The sequence below is a fragment of the Chiloscyllium plagiosum genome, chromosome 17, assembly GCF_004010195.1.
Source record: "Chiloscyllium plagiosum isolate BGI_BamShark_2017 chromosome 17, ASM401019v2, whole genome shotgun sequence".
NCBI classification, from domain to species: domain Eukaryota; kingdom Metazoa; phylum Chordata; class Chondrichthyes; order Orectolobiformes; family Hemiscylliidae; genus Chiloscyllium; species Chiloscyllium plagiosum.
In genome coordinates, this window is record NC_057726.1 from 23,275,245 (window position 1) to 23,290,946 (window position 15,702).

General features: G+C 40.7%; 1 protein-coding gene across 1 annotated transcript in view; it reads right to left on the reverse strand.

The window, feature by feature from the left end:
- pkd1l2a (polycystic kidney disease 1 like 2a) overlaps positions 1-15,702 on the reverse strand; it is a 145,586-nt gene that overhangs the window by 114,084 nt on the left and 15,800 nt on the right. The window contains 7 exon segments of the mRNA XM_043707511.1: positions 1,157-1,276; positions 3,341-3,745; positions 5,078-5,304; positions 8,397-8,544; positions 9,018-9,128; positions 9,707-9,889; positions 12,282-12,443. Of these exon segments, the coding sequence (XP_043563446.1) occupies positions 1,157-1,276; positions 3,341-3,745; positions 5,078-5,304; positions 8,397-8,544; positions 9,018-9,128; positions 9,707-9,889; positions 12,282-12,443 (1,356 nt within the window).

Genomic DNA, 15,702 nt, shown 5'->3' on the forward strand with positions numbered 1-15,702 from the left:
AGAGGCAGTGACACTATCCACTGCACCACATGATCTACAGTTATAAAATACATTATGATTTACTTAAGTGCATTGGACTGGAATCTACATCGTGCGGACTCAGAGGCAGGAACGTACATCATTGAGTCAAGGCTGGCATCCTAAATGTTTATATTGTCTGAGTATGAGATGAATTGATATTGGAAGCATATTTCTATGGTAACAATGACAAAATACTGCAAATGCTGCAGATACAAGAAATGAACAGAAAGCACTGAAGTAACTCAGTAGGTCCAAGGAACACCATCACTCCGTGAGGAGGAAGGATGCAAAAGAGCAACTTGCTTCAAACTCACCTTCCAGGGTATAGCAGTGATTTACATGTTTTTCTTTCAATCAGGATTATTGTATTCCCTGTTTACAATGTGATACCTCTAAACTGGGGACCCCAAATGCAGAAGTGATAACCAATTTATGGAACACCTGTTCTCAGTCTTCAAGCATAGCCCTGACCTTCCAGTCAAAGCCATTTCAATATACCATCTTGTGCTCATGCTCCTATTTTTATCCCAGCTCTGCTATATCAGGGAATCCAACATATACTGGAACGACGGCACCTCATTTTGCACTTAGGCACTTTATAGCCTTCTCAACTCAAGATTGAATACAACAACTTCAGACCACATTCTCTGTCTTCTGTTTGGTTTTGCACCTCCCCTTCTCCCACCCTGATTGACAACCCACCACCTCACTTCCCAAACCATTCCAAGTCCCTGGTTTTCATGACTGTACTTTCGCCAATACTGACATATTATGTCACTAACACTTACAATCTATTTCCCTACTCTGTAACTAATACCACTCCATCTACCTTTTGTTCTGTGATACCCTCATCCTCTAACCTTCCTTGGACGTTTTTCACTTCTCCCTGCAGTTTAAATATTGTCACATTTCCATCTCGCTCTTCAGTTCTAAAGCGGAATCACGTTGACCTTGAAATGTTAACTGTTTCTCTCTCCTCAGATGCTGTCAGACCTGCAGAGTTTCTCCAACACTTTCTGTTTTGGTTCTGTGGCACTTTATATCCTCTCTTAGCTTCCAGCCTAAACAAAGAGGTGAAAAGTTACAGGGACATGCTGATGTTATTTATCATTGAATAAAATATTACAGTATTTACCTCCATCATCCATATCATGGTGTATCAGATTTGAAGTGTTTGCTACAACAGTGATATTTCCAACATTAAAACTAACTCTCGAAAAGGCATTGATGGCATTCCCTCTCACCAAAAAAGTACCTGCAGGTAGATGGAAAACAAAGTTGATATCAATATAATTAGAATCAATAGATCAACATTGACAGATGTTTCTAGATTTCACTTGCCTCATAATAGTGAATGCTCTGTTGAATAGGTATCCTCACTAAGGAAAGACATTCAATCAAAATCACTTCCATGATAACACATTAAAGATAAAGGCTCTGAATCTTTTGGGAATTAGAATCATAGAATCCCTACAGTGCAGAAAGAAGCCATTCAGCCCATTGAGTCTGTACTGACCTTCTGAAAAGCATCTCATCCAGACCCAGTACTCTATCCTATCCCTGTAACTCCACATTAACCCCATGGCTAATGCTCTTAGTCTGCACAGCAACACTTTATACTGCTTTTTGTAACAAATTGCACATGGCAATAAATAAAGAAAATCCCTTGACAATACAGACACTTTAGCACAGTCAATCCACCTAATCCGAGGGGTTCCTCCTCCAGGAGTCAGGTGGTAACGGTTTGGCGGTGGAGGAGGTCCAGGACCTGCATGTCCTCAGCAAAGTGGGAGGGGGAGATGAAGTGTTCAGCCACAGGGCAGTGGGGTTGGTTGGTGCGGATGTCCCAGAGATGTTCTCTGAAACGATCTGCAAGAAGGCAGACTACATCGGGTGCATCAGATGCAGTAGATGACATTGGTAGAGATGTAGGTAAATTTCTGATGGATGTGGAAGAATCCCTTGGAGCCTTGGACAGAGGTGAGGGGAGTAGTGTGGGTGCAGGTTTTGCACTTCCTGCAATGGCAGGGAAAGGTGCCAGTGAAGACAGTATCTGAACTTGTTAATGTAATCAGTAGTATCTATAACAATCAGTAGTCCCATCTGCTGTCAATATGTGGTTGCTGCACTTGCCTGCTTGGTCCTCATCCTGTAGTCTTCCAAATCGGCAATTGAAGATCAGACTTATTCATAGGCACTTTTTTGCTTCATAAACCATTGAAAACATTCTTGTCAGTTGTCTGTGGCTTTTGAGTGGCATATGATTGATATTGACTAGAAATTTTACTTTCACTGTTCATGTTCATTTAATTACCTGGCACCTTCACCCCATGGAATACTGTGGGCTATTTCTATTTACTTACAAGATAATACATGGCTTGGAAAGGGTGGATGCGAGGAAATTGTTTTCATTAGGCGAGGAGAGTAGGACCCGTGAACGCAGCCTTAGAATTAGAGGGGGTAAATTCATAACAGAAATGCGGAGACATTTCTTCAGCCAGTGTGTGGTGGGCCTGTGGAATTCATTGCTGCAGAGTGCAGTGGAGGCCAGAACGCTAAATGTCTTCAAGGCAGAGGTCGATAAATTCTTGATGTCACAAGGAATTAAGGGCAATGGGAAGAATGCGGGTCAGTGGAGTTGAAATGCCCATCAGCCATGATTGAATGGCGGAGTGGACTCGATGGGCCGAATGGCCTTACTTCCACTCCTATGTCTTATGGTCTTATAGTGTGGTGTGGACTGGTGGGAGGTGTAGACTTGACAGGGGAGTCACGGAGGGAATGGTCTTTTCAGAATACAGAGGGGTGGGGAGGGAAATATATCTTTGGTGATGGGGTCTGTTTGGAGGTGGCAGAAGTGGTGGAGGATGATGCGATATATGTGGGGGTTGGTGGGGAGGAAGGTGAGAACCTGGGGCTTCTGTCCTTGTTGTGCAGATCCTAGTAGTCCTTCTGTCCTAGCAGTAGTGCTAACCACTGAGCCACCATGGTGTCCAATTATCTAGGTTTCTTGCAGAGTTCCCAAAGGTGAGTTTATTTGACTAAAATTGGGTGTCTATATTATTTGTCCAGAGTTTCTGCTGGTCTCTCTTCCCTAATGTAGGGTCACAGTTTTGATAAATTGATGGATATAAGTGTACCGCGGTCATAGTTAACTTTTCCACTTCATATAAATCCTGGTATCTTGATTTCCTGCTTCAAGTCAGTCCTCATTTAATGCATAATTATTTGAAACAAACAATAACTCAGTTTAAAATAACCCAGTAAATGCAGACATTTTGGTAAATATTTTGGAAAAACAGCAAGGAAAGTGTGTTACCTTCAGAATTCATTGGAATACTGTAAGCCCCAAGGTTTCCATCAGAAATTTCAATGGCTTCAGAAAAGGTTTCATTAGGGCCAATAAATTCAAACTGTAGCTCAATTGGGGCACCACTGAAGACTGAGATGTTAACAGTGAGATCATTTCCTAACTCCAGAACAGCTGAATTTACCGTAGCCTCCAAACCTTTGATTGGCTCTACCAACTGAATCGTAATGTTCTGAGATAATTCGTGAGTTGTCACATTATTCTTAGCGAGAACAGTTAGTTGATGTATGCCTGGTCCTATCTGAAGCTGAGCAGGACTTTCTAAAGTGAAATTCTGAGGAATGCTTCCTCTGAACACAGTAAACGTGTGAAGGACAATAGCTCCTGCTCGTATTACATAGGCCACATCTGTACCTGTATAAAACAGAAAGCTGAGGATGATTATTCTTAATTTTTTTAATCAGACTCATTGAACAAACCTGATTGCAAAAAACAAAATTTATATTATTAACATGTATAAATGTTGCTGATTAACGTTGCAGAATGTTCCTTGTCATTTTGGTGTCATTTTGGCAGATCAATAAAAAACATAGTTCTGGGGATTCTGCTGATTTCTGCCAAAGTTTCTACAGTAAATCCAGAGGTCCAATAGAATCACTAAGTTGCGGGGTTTATTTGCAGTAGAGACAAAGTAGAATTCATTTACAAACAACTATAAATGTTCACTAATTATTCTAGTTGTATCAATGTAATTATTGTCACTGTTACAATTGCCCTAGAACGAAATATATTTTCCTTGGGCCGAAAGATTGTTGGGAGTGGCAGAAAATGTGTCGTCATTTCTTGGTCATCAATCATAAAATTCCTGTCAATTATCTTTTCTCAATTGTCCAATTTCATATTCTGTGACTCCCCTGGTGGCATCCCTTTATTGACAAATTACAATTCCATGGTGCTAACATTCTATCTGAAACTTTTCCATACTTCTCTGGCACCTTTTGCCACACTTAAGGAGATAGGCCTATCCAGTCCTTGTCATTGCCCATCTTTTTATTGCCATTTATTGCCACTGCCATTTATTTTTTTAGATTAGATTACTTACAGTGTGGAAACAGGCCCTTCGGCCCAACAAGTCCACACCGACCCGCCGAAGGGTAACCCACCCATTCCCGTACATTTACCCCTTTACCTAACACTACGGGCAATTTGGCATGGCCAATTTACCTGATGTGCACATCTTTGGACTGTGGGAGGAAACGGGAGCACCCGGAGGAAACCCACGCAGACACGAGGAGAATGTGCAAACTCCACACAGTCAGTCGCCTGAGTCGGGAATTGAACCCGGGTCTCTGGCGCTGTGAGGCAGCAGTGCTAACCACTGTGCCACCGTGCCGCCCACAAGATTTACTGAGATCTGCTCCCTATTTTTCTTCTTTGACCTCTGTGACGTCTCATCAACACAGATGTCATGGATACTTTGGAGGAGTTTATCAGATCTTTACTTGTCAGAGATGTACATTATTTGACATTTATGTGAAACACATATGATCCGTTTCTCATCTGTCCATGCTTGAAGTCTGTCCAGGTCTCATAAAGGCAGCTATAGGCTATTTTCCCATTGAGCATTTCTTTCATTATGGCCTACACTGCTTATTTAATGTGAAATGAAAGTGACTTTATATCACAGAATAAACAGACACACAGAAGATGCATATATTCACAACTACACCTGGAAAAAAAATGTACCTTCTTCAACTTGAAACTGAATCCACAAAGGATCCCCATACAGAACGCTGCAGTTATTATCTTCTGATTGATTAACATTACAGCACTTGATGATTCCAAAACCATTGATAGGTTGTTGGATGGATACAGTTTCCTGTGCCACCACGTGCCAATCGCTAGTTGTACATTCAACATTGATAGTGAAGAGTCCTGGGGTCATGTACCTATGAGTCACATTGCTAGAAGGCCTTTATAAAACAGCAAAAATAATCCAGTTGAAATCTACAAGTAAAAGTGAGGAGAATCACTTTCTAATGACTAACTTTGATGTAGGTAAATCAATTTTGTCTCTAAGATAAAGATATTTCCTAAGATAAAGGCGTTTGAAATGTATTGCTGCCATTGTGTGGTCATTGGTGATGATTCAAAGTTCATCAAAAAGTTTAAATCTGTCATCTCATTAGTTTGCGTTGTCATAGGATTTTGTATTTCACAAAAATATAAATAATCTTTCATAGAATTTAATTCCAGCATTAAAAAAAAGTGACAGATCTATTTTACGAGATACGCTTCTGTACTTTGGAGTCACTGACTGCCAAATAAAGTCTTAGCCATTAAAAATGTCTGCTTCCACTTTTCAATAATACATGCTGCTGGGATTGTTGGCAGTGATAGACTTTTAACTATTATAATCTGAACTCTACACACACCAGAATAATTGAATGATTTGACCATTTACTAATATTTGCCATGTAAAATCAGAGAAAATTACATCAATAATATAGGTCTACGGCAGATAGGCAGATCGGATGGATACATAGGACATGAATTTCTGCTTACATTTCACTTAAGTTATAGTGAATTCCAGCAGAAAACAGAATTATATTCTGTGGGAGAAATTTACCAAATCTCCACATCCCAGGGACATCTCCATTATTCTTTGCAAGCACTGATGCAAAAGAGCTTTTGGAAGATTAACAAGTACTTAAGGCAATGTAGTACAGGTGAAACGGACATTCAGGAGGCCTTTGGAAATGTGTCCCATCAGGGACTCATGATGAACCAAAGGTCAAGAAAATATGAGTCCGAATTGATCGAGAGAAGGCTACAAAAAGAACAGGTGGGCTTAATGCACATTCTTGAAACACTGTCCCACCATGATCTTTACTGGCATCATTCTTAGTTTCACATCTATCAACTCATGGGATTCAGAATTTTGAGGCATGCTGTTGAAATTGGGACCGACCAAAGTGGGAGTGTGTAGCATATAATGGGGAGGACTGAACAAACAAAAGTATTAACAGGTGAACATTGAGTGGATAAATGGCAAATAAGGTTCAAATAATGAAGAACACTTGGATCCAAATTTAGAGCATTTGGAAAAAGGAAAGTCACGCAAGTCTAACTTCTTGAATTGTTACGAGTCATTTGCTTGTACAGAATTTAAATGTTGCTGACAAAAATAAGTACTTTTATGGAAACTCTTTTGCTACTGTAAGTCTTTTGAAACATGGACATTCATTAATTTTTAAAAATGGCACTTACTGTTCATATTGCAAAATATTTTACTGGAAATACATTGCGCTACTTCAAAAATCCACACGTTCTTGATTGTACAAAGTGTTAATCATATAGAACTGTGAACAGAGTGACTTTTTTGAATTACACACAAAACAATATCCATTGTTAAATGAAATAATTCCAAATGCTCAAATGGACATCGATAATTTTTTGGCAAAAAACAAACCTTACAAATATGGTATTTAAAATGAAGAACATAGTACTGAATCATTTATACTATCTTGAATGGATACAGTCCTGTGAACGTCAATCATATTCCAAACAACATCATTCCCAAAAATCAAAACCAATATCTACCATTATCACTCCTTGATCACAAGATAGCAAGGAGTGATATAGGCAACAAACAGAAACAGAATCATAAAACCTGAAAACTACATGTGGTAGTTCAATTTTTTAAGTGGAATAAGGTAGCTATTTGTTCTGAGAGGGATGAGAAGTGAATGAAATAGAGACCTGGGAATAATAAATGTTTGTTTTGTTATTAAACCTGAATCTGCAGCATTGAGTGATTGTGTTTCAATGCAAGACTATTTCAACAAAAAACAAAAAGAGTAACATATGCTCTATCAATCCAGGTGTCATTAATAACATCAGCTGGGATCATAACAATATACACATGAGGGAGAAGGGAACAACTGAACAGCATGGGAAGATGTGATTAGAAAGAGATGAGTCTTGTACAGCGTATAACCGACAGCAGAGATCAATTGGGCTAACTGGGCTGTTTCGATATAGTAGAGGCAATGCAATTTCAGCTCAATCCTCATCAGGTTGACACCACATTTTTAATTGTAACTTGTGGTCATCCTGGCATATTCTCAAATTTATCAAACCCGAATTTACTTGCTGGCGTTGGTAGAGTGAATAACATGTTGGGCCTTGGGCTTACAGATTGTGGTGGAATACAATTTTGCTACTGATCTATAGTGTCTCATAGACGCTCATTTTTTAAAAAATGTGAGACCTAGTTTGAATCCATCCCAGTTAACATAGAAGCACTGCCCAATAAAATGGAGCATGCCCTCGGAGTAAAGGACTGTGCAGTGTTCACTCCTACAGCTACTGTCTTGGACAGGTACATTTGCCACAGGTAAATTATTGAGGCTAAGCTTGGTACTCTCCTTGTATTGAGTTCCACAGCCTCTGCTGCAGGCTCAATCTGGCAGTTACCCATTTCAGGACTTAGCAAGCTCAGCAACCAATGGTGTAATGCAGTCACTCTTTTTGATGAACATGTGTACATTCTGTAATGTGGCTACACAAGATGCTCCTTCCACTTTGTATCTCTGCCTAAGTTAAATAAAATAAAATAGATTGGTACCTGTAGATGATTGGTGGCTGGCATTTGTTGCAAAAAATTGTAATCAGCCTTTGATTCCATTTGAAAATAACAAAATAAGAATAGAAGTAATCCATTTGGTCCCTCGGGCCTGCTCCAACATTCAATAAGGTCATAGCTGACCTTGTGTTCAAATTCCACATTCCTCTCCTCTTGATAACCTTTGATTCTTTTGCCTAATAGGAACTTATCCATCTTTATCACAAAATATTTTGAGAATGCTGATGAACAACAGGTCATTCATGTCAAGTGTATCACTTCAGGATTTAGGCAGGAAAAATGTTCAAAATAAAAGATGAAAAGGAAGTGTGGTCAGTTGTGGGGTTGTTTTTTAGTAAATCAAAAGATGAGCAAACTCCAAGATACCTATACGTGCACCCATTATTCCTGCTAATCTTATTTTCAAGCATTACTCACAGCAGTGGGTTGTAGGGATCAATCACAAAGCCATCACCAGTGTTAAGTGCGCAGGTGAGGTTTCCAGAATATGGATGTAGCAACCAGTTTGGAGAGATGGTGACATTTTCTAGGATTGAGTATACATCATCCACCAGCAAACGGAGACCTAAGTAAAATATTATACAAATTTTAAGTCTCATGAAGTAATTAATGCTATGGAGTACTTTCATTGAGATGGGTTATCAACATGAGAGCATGTCTCACATGTCTTTGAACTTATTTTCAAATGGTCACTCTATCCACGTTCATAAGGCCATAAGAAATAAGAATAGAATTAGGCCTTTCAGACCATTGAGACTCCTTCGCTGTTCGATCGTAGCTGATCGTTTTCTCAACCCCATTCTCCTGCCCTCTCCCCATGACCTTTGAATAGGCCATAAGGTACAGGAGCAGCCCTATGTTGTTGAGGGTTTTCCATTGATTACAGAAGCAAATTTCAAATGTCTTGATTGAAACAGTAGAAAAATAATTTCATGCAAATATCTAAGATTGAGTACACTAGTTTCATTTAGTATGATGTAATGCTGCTAGTGTTTTTTTGAAATTGTTGACGAGAAAATGTGTTGTTGCATCTCCTACCTTCTTTGCAGTGGTAGTCTATGACAAGATAATTGCCTAATCTTGGACAAAGGTTTCCAAAGGTTGCTTGATCGGCTGTAGCTTGGCAAGCCTGTAGCCCATGGCACAGTCCTTAAAGATAAAACTCGAGGTTATATTTGTTTCCTAAAGAAATATGATATTTGCCAACTTGCCAAAATGAACGTTCTACCAATAAATCCACATTATTGTGCAACTATTTTGATGTAGAAAACTATTATTCACAGCAGTGGATTATAGAGATCAAGCACAAAGCCATCTTCCACACACAATGACGTACTGATAGATTTAACCATGATTTACTCAATGTTGTGAAGTAAACAAAAGTCCTTGTCTCTGTTCAGCATCACTTAGTGACTTGCACTAGACTGTTACTGACACAGCACTCAAGGCTGGTCACTGGTCTCAAATAAGGAATAGTTTTTGAAGCAGAAGATCATGAATGAAGAAAAGTCACTTGCAGAACATGAAACATCAAGGAAGGAAACAGATTACTGTTCTAATTATCTTCTTAGGATATCAGTACTGGGTTGGTGTAAAGTACAAACATCCAAAGTTTCCATCTATTATTTAAAACAGACAGGAATATAAGGTAAATAAAAAGACTAGGAAAATTTGAGCAATTCTACATATAGTACTTAATCTCTAGACAGTTATCACAGAACAGTTACCTGCTACTTTTTCTTTCACATCAATCCAGCTGCATTCCTGTGACTCAGTTGGAGCTACAATCTCAGAGGAACAGTAAGTGAGAGATTTACGGCCATAAAAGCTACTATCAATTTCAATCACATTGCCAGATGGACACTGTAGTGTGGCATTAAAGTGGTCGCAGGCAAATGCTTGGTCAGACTCTGTGATAAAGACAACACAACTTGAGAAAAACAAAATTACCATATAGAAAACAGAAGCATCACGTCATTAATTGTCAGCTCAAACCAGCCTTCTTACTACCTTGTGGTGCTTTCTCAACCACTTCACAATTGTACAACAACTAAAACGCATAATGCATTTAAAATAAACATTTTGACATTAACTCATCTCAAATTCAAATTCTTCCAACAATTGGGGTAAAGAATCTGAGAATTCCAGGTTTAGTAAGAGTTTCCAATTTCAGGGAGACCCCTTCAGAGCCACTAAAGTTTTATGCCACTCTATCTGGCCTTTGAAATGTACTAAATTGCTAACAAATTCTAGAAGATACTCAATGGACATAGCTGCTCTCACTTCAATTCCTCATTTCCAGTTGCAGTACTCAGAACAGGTGTTCACTTGAGGAATCTCACATTGATGCGCAGAAACCTCATTTTCATAAACCTGCTTCAGTTAAGCTTCCTATCCCAGGCCCCTTTACCAAAATGGTGCATAATAAGCATACAGTGTGAAATGTGCACCTGCTGCCTCTCAAATTAGAGGTTTCAGTGCATGACAAATTGTATGGTATCATTAAATTTCTTGGTCTTGGTGCCTTAAGCAACATGCAGTTAAATACAAAAGGTTGAATAGTAAAAGAGAGCATATATCAGAAACAAGAGGCTGGATTTTATTGGGGTGAGGGGCTGGGCATGGAATAGATTACTTGATGCCGCCAACCCCAGCACCATCCCTCCCTGACCTAGTAATTGTTCAGCACTTTCCAAGGTGAAATGTGGCTGGCCTGCCATGATAATACACAGGGAGAGGCTTTAATTAATGCAGACTGAGACAGGTCATGGAGCCCTAAAGTATTGCTCATCAATCTGACTGGCTGGCTGGCAGCTGTCTAGTTCCAGCTGTGCTGGAAGGCAGTAGAGGCCATTGCTAGGACTACAGAAGTTCAGAGTAAGAAGTGAAGATGGGGACCAGACTTCAAGGGGATCTTTCATGGACATGGCTGAGAGATGCCAATGAGCAGGAGGAGTGTGTGGAAAAGCTGAGGCATGGGAGTGAGTTTCCCTAAAGCAGATATCTAGCCCATTCTGTTCAAGCTGTTGGCTGCCTGCCTTGCTTCTGCTTACCCTCCAGACCAAACATTTGCTGAGGAGGGGGGACACTCATTGTTCATTTAAGGGCATTAATAAGCCTAAGGGTAGGTTTTCTTTCTGACATATAGTTGCCCTGCCCTTGCCCCACCCCCCAACCCCGTAGTATGTGGGACAAGATGGGAAGAGGCAAAAAAGCAGCATTCTGACCATATGCTTTATTTTACATGTACCTCCTCTGCTGTCAAGTATGCCATCAGAAGGCCATATAATTCACTGCAAGTGGATGCTGGAAGGCATCCAGTAGATATTTGGAGACAAAGTGAGATTTAGGAACCTAAGAAATAGGAGCAGGAATTTGTTCCCTGAGGTGTGCCCTGCTATTCAATAAGGTGCCACAATGGTTAACACTGCTATCTCACAGCACCAGGGATCCGGGTTCAATTCCACCCTTGGGCCAATGTCAATGTGGAGTTTGCACATTCTCCTGATGTCTACATAGGTTTCCTCTGGACGCACCAATTTCCTCCCACAGCCAAAGATTTGCAGGTTTGGTGGATTGGCCATGCTAAATTGCCCATAGTGTCTAGGGATGTGCAGGCTAGCCATGGGATATTAAGTGTTACGGGGATAGGGTAGGAGGGTAGATCTGGGTGGGATGCTCTTCAGAGGGTAAGTGTGGATTTAATGGGTTGAATGGCCTGCTTCCACACTGTAGGGATTCTATGAAGATATGGCTGACCTGTCCCAGGCTTCAACGCCTCTTTCATGACAGCTCATCATAGCCCTAACTCCCAAATATCTCAAAAATCTATCTACTGCCTCTTTTATTACTTGCAGCGATCCAGCTTTAAGAATTCTCTGGGATGGAGAAGTTCAAATATTCAATAACCTCCGGGAGAAGAAATTCCTTCACACCTCTGTTTTAACTGTGTCCCCTTATTCGGTAACTATGTCTCTTGTTGCCACTACTAGTGGAAACATCTTCTCGCCATCTACCCTGTCAAACCCCTTCAGAACCTTGTATGACACAATATGATCAATAAGTTAAAGACTCCTTGTAAAATTAAAACAAGTACCACAAAAAACAACTTTGCAGAGAAGGACCAGAATTTCAACAGAACGATGGAGAGAAGGAAACTAGGAGATAGCTACTAAAGGGATTTTTTGTTTGTGTACAGCACTCTGTTACACTTAACCAGTAATATCATGTCATACCAACTGTGCTATTCTAGGATCTACATTAACTGCAGTACTGAGGAAATAGAAAATAAATCTTGCTTACTTAATTCACAAATGAAGTAAAACTCTTGGTTGCAGTTGGTTGTACCCATCCAGAAGTGTCCAGAGTTCTTGAGGATGTAAGCACAGATCACTGCTGAAGAAGACTGATGTTCCGGGGACCAGTTATTATATGTGACGTTGGTACCATCAAGCCAGGCCAGGCCTGTTGTTCAAGAAACATTTATAGACAAAGTTAATATAAGCTTAACGTGTACATTTATTTGTAAAAATTGCACAGATCTTAATATATTATGCATGATGGTTTACTGACAATTTTGTCATATTGAGCAGTAGGTATAAATGCTAAAATGGATAAAATCAAGTAGTAAATTATAACTATTCATTTGTACATATGCTGAGATCATTGCCACCCTTTTTGTTACTGCAAGCATTCCAATTTTCTATGAACAAACACTCAGGAATTCTGCCTTTCATTCCTGAGTCAATGCATGAAAACCAAAAGCGAGTACTCTCCAGGCTGAAACCACCTCAGCCTCCCATGCCATTACTTGCAATTTGACAGCACAGCAGCAAAAACTGAAGAGTAGGCAGGGGTACAGGAAGGTAAATGACCCTGCCAGAATTTCCACTAAAATAGTCAGGTATTAGTAGGAGCACAAAGGAAAGCAGAGCCAGCAAATCTTTCTAGGTCTGGGTGGAATGCTCTTCAGAGGATCAGTGTGGACTTCATTGGCCAAATGGCCTGCTTCCGCACTGTAGGGATTCTATCAGGAAGAAATTTGACAGCCTTTTTACTGACTTCGAATAGCTGTTTACACAGCCTCAAAAACTCCATGTTGTATTCACTTTCTGCCCTAAGGATTTTGAAATTGACTGAACTAAGATTGACACATAACTCTTCTTCTCTCTCTCCATAGGTTCTGCCAGACCTACTGAGTTTCTCCAGCACTTTGATTTCATTTCAGATTTCCAGCATCCATGGTATTTTAGATTAGATTAGATTACATTACATTACATTACAGTGTGGAAACAGGCTCTTCGGCCCAACAAGTCCACACCGACCCGCCGAAGCGCAACCCACCCATACCCCTACATTTACCCCTTAACCAACACTACGGGCAATTTAGCATGGCCAATTCACCTGACCTGCACATCTTTGGACTTTGGGAGGAAAACGGAGCACCTGGAGGAAACCCACACACACTGGGAGAACGTGCAAACTCCATACAGACAGTCACCTGAGGCGGGAATTGAACCCGGGTCTCTGGCGCTGTGAGGCAGCAGTGCTAACCACTGTGCCGCCCAATGTGCCACCGTGCCGCCCAATGGTATTTTGCTTTTATTTTAATGGAATATTGTTTGCCAGTTAAAATTAGTGCATTTTTCCTAAATGTTAATACATATTCAACTAATTTTATTCATGTTCAGAAACTATTAAAGTGAATTCGCTGTCAGTGTAACAGATTTCTAAAGATTGTGCAGAGTGATTTGGTTGTTGATGAGTAAACCAACTTTTGGCTCTACTGCTGGAAGATTACAAATTTGCTGCCAAAAAAAACCCAAAACTGAAGTCTATTTAGGCATCATTATTTGACCTGAGACTCCCACAGCCAAATATTGAGCAAATTGTTAAGTTAGACTATGTTGGTAAAATTTCTGCTTCTTCATTCCTGCACACACAAGAAACATAAAATGATGGGCAAGTGTTAACAGCATGTGCAAAACCAATGATGCACAACTAATCCATGTCTGTTCCTTCTAGTGCAGGCAGAGCAGTGAGGGAAACTTTCAGTCCAGAGTTTGTTGCATTGCATGCTTGGGAATCCATTGAGACAATTGGCTGAGGGAAAGCAAGCTACCCAATCCTCTAGCAAACAAAAGATTTTATCTAAACTTGGATCCCTTTAGGCTTGGCTTATAATGTTACTGTATCCGGCCTACTGTCATCAAACCTGTTCTGCATATGTCAACTACTAGCTTTGGTTGGACCCTGTGATCAGACATAATGGAGTTAGCTGGTTTTCCAGCAGCTCATTAACACATGCATTTGTCCATTTTCTATCATTTTTCTGCGGCCACACACTCTGAGAATCCCATTGAAACTGGCCATTATCACCCTGGTTTTGACACAGTCAACTAATGGGTTAGCTGGGACTGGTGGAAAACACATAAGTAAATTTTTCTTTAAAACATCCTGATAAGAGGAGGCAATAGCTTATCACGAGACTGTTAATCCAGAAACTTAGCTAAACAAATTCTGGAATTAAGAATCTACAGATGACAATGGAGCCATTGTCGATTGTCGGAAAAATCTATCTGGTTCACAAATGTCCTTCAGAGAAGGAAATCTGTCATTTTCACCTGTTCTGACCCACATGTGATTCCAGATCCACAGTAATGTGGCTAACTCTGAATTGCTCGCTGAAATGGTCTAGTAAGCCACTCAGTTGCATCAATCACTACAAAGTCTTAAAAACGTCATGAGTCTTGTTGTCTTATTGTGGGCTTCTTTTCTTCATGGAATGAGACAGAGGCAGGTATTATGGAAGATGAAAGTGAGTGGCCCAGCTCAACTTGTTGGAGGTGGGAGGCATCCTGTGTGAGTAACTAGGCAGTGCTGAGTGCTTGCAGAGTTAGATGCGGTGGAGTGGATGAGAGTGAGTGGGGAAGATGTTGCAGGTATTTCTGAGAGTGGTCATGCTTGAGCCTAGCTGGGAACTGGGTATAGTAGCAGAGGCTGAGTGCGTATGAGGTATCAGAGAGAAGATGATGGCACTTACATTGATAGATTGATGAACGTCATTGACCTTCTTACACTGTTGGGCATTTCTCTGAATAACTGAGACCGCTTTAACTCAGTTAGCAACCATGGACCAGGCTAGCACGGTCTGGCCCTGTGACCTCTAATGCGAGTTCCTCGTGGACCTCAGGACCTGGTTGGCAAAGAAAGACACCAATTTACCACTGTCTGCCATGTTTGAGGCAAATGTAAGCAACCATGCAGGGCAGCTCCAGACTGACAACGCCAGTCTACATGCACAATAAACTTTTAAAGCTGGACTGGTGCAAGGGGTGATGGTGAACACTCAGGATATCCACTGAGTGGTGAGCCATTCCCAAGAAAAGCACATGGTATGATGGTGTGTAAATGGGACATGAGAGATGCCAAAGCAGCTTGACTTCATTGCTCAGTGCATTGAGCTGAAAATGTGTTGCTGGAAAAGCGCAGCAGGTCAGGCAGCATCCAAGGAACAGGAGAATCGATGTTTCGGGCATAAGCCCTTCTTCAGGAATGAGGAAAGTGTGTCCAGCAGGCTAAGATAAAAGATAGGGAGGAGGGACTTGGGGGAGGGGCGTTGGAAATGCGATAGGTGGAGGGAGGTCAAGGTGAGGGTGATAGGCCGGAGTGGGGTGGGGGCGGAGAGGTCAGGAAGAAGATTGCAGGTTAGGAAGGCGGTGCT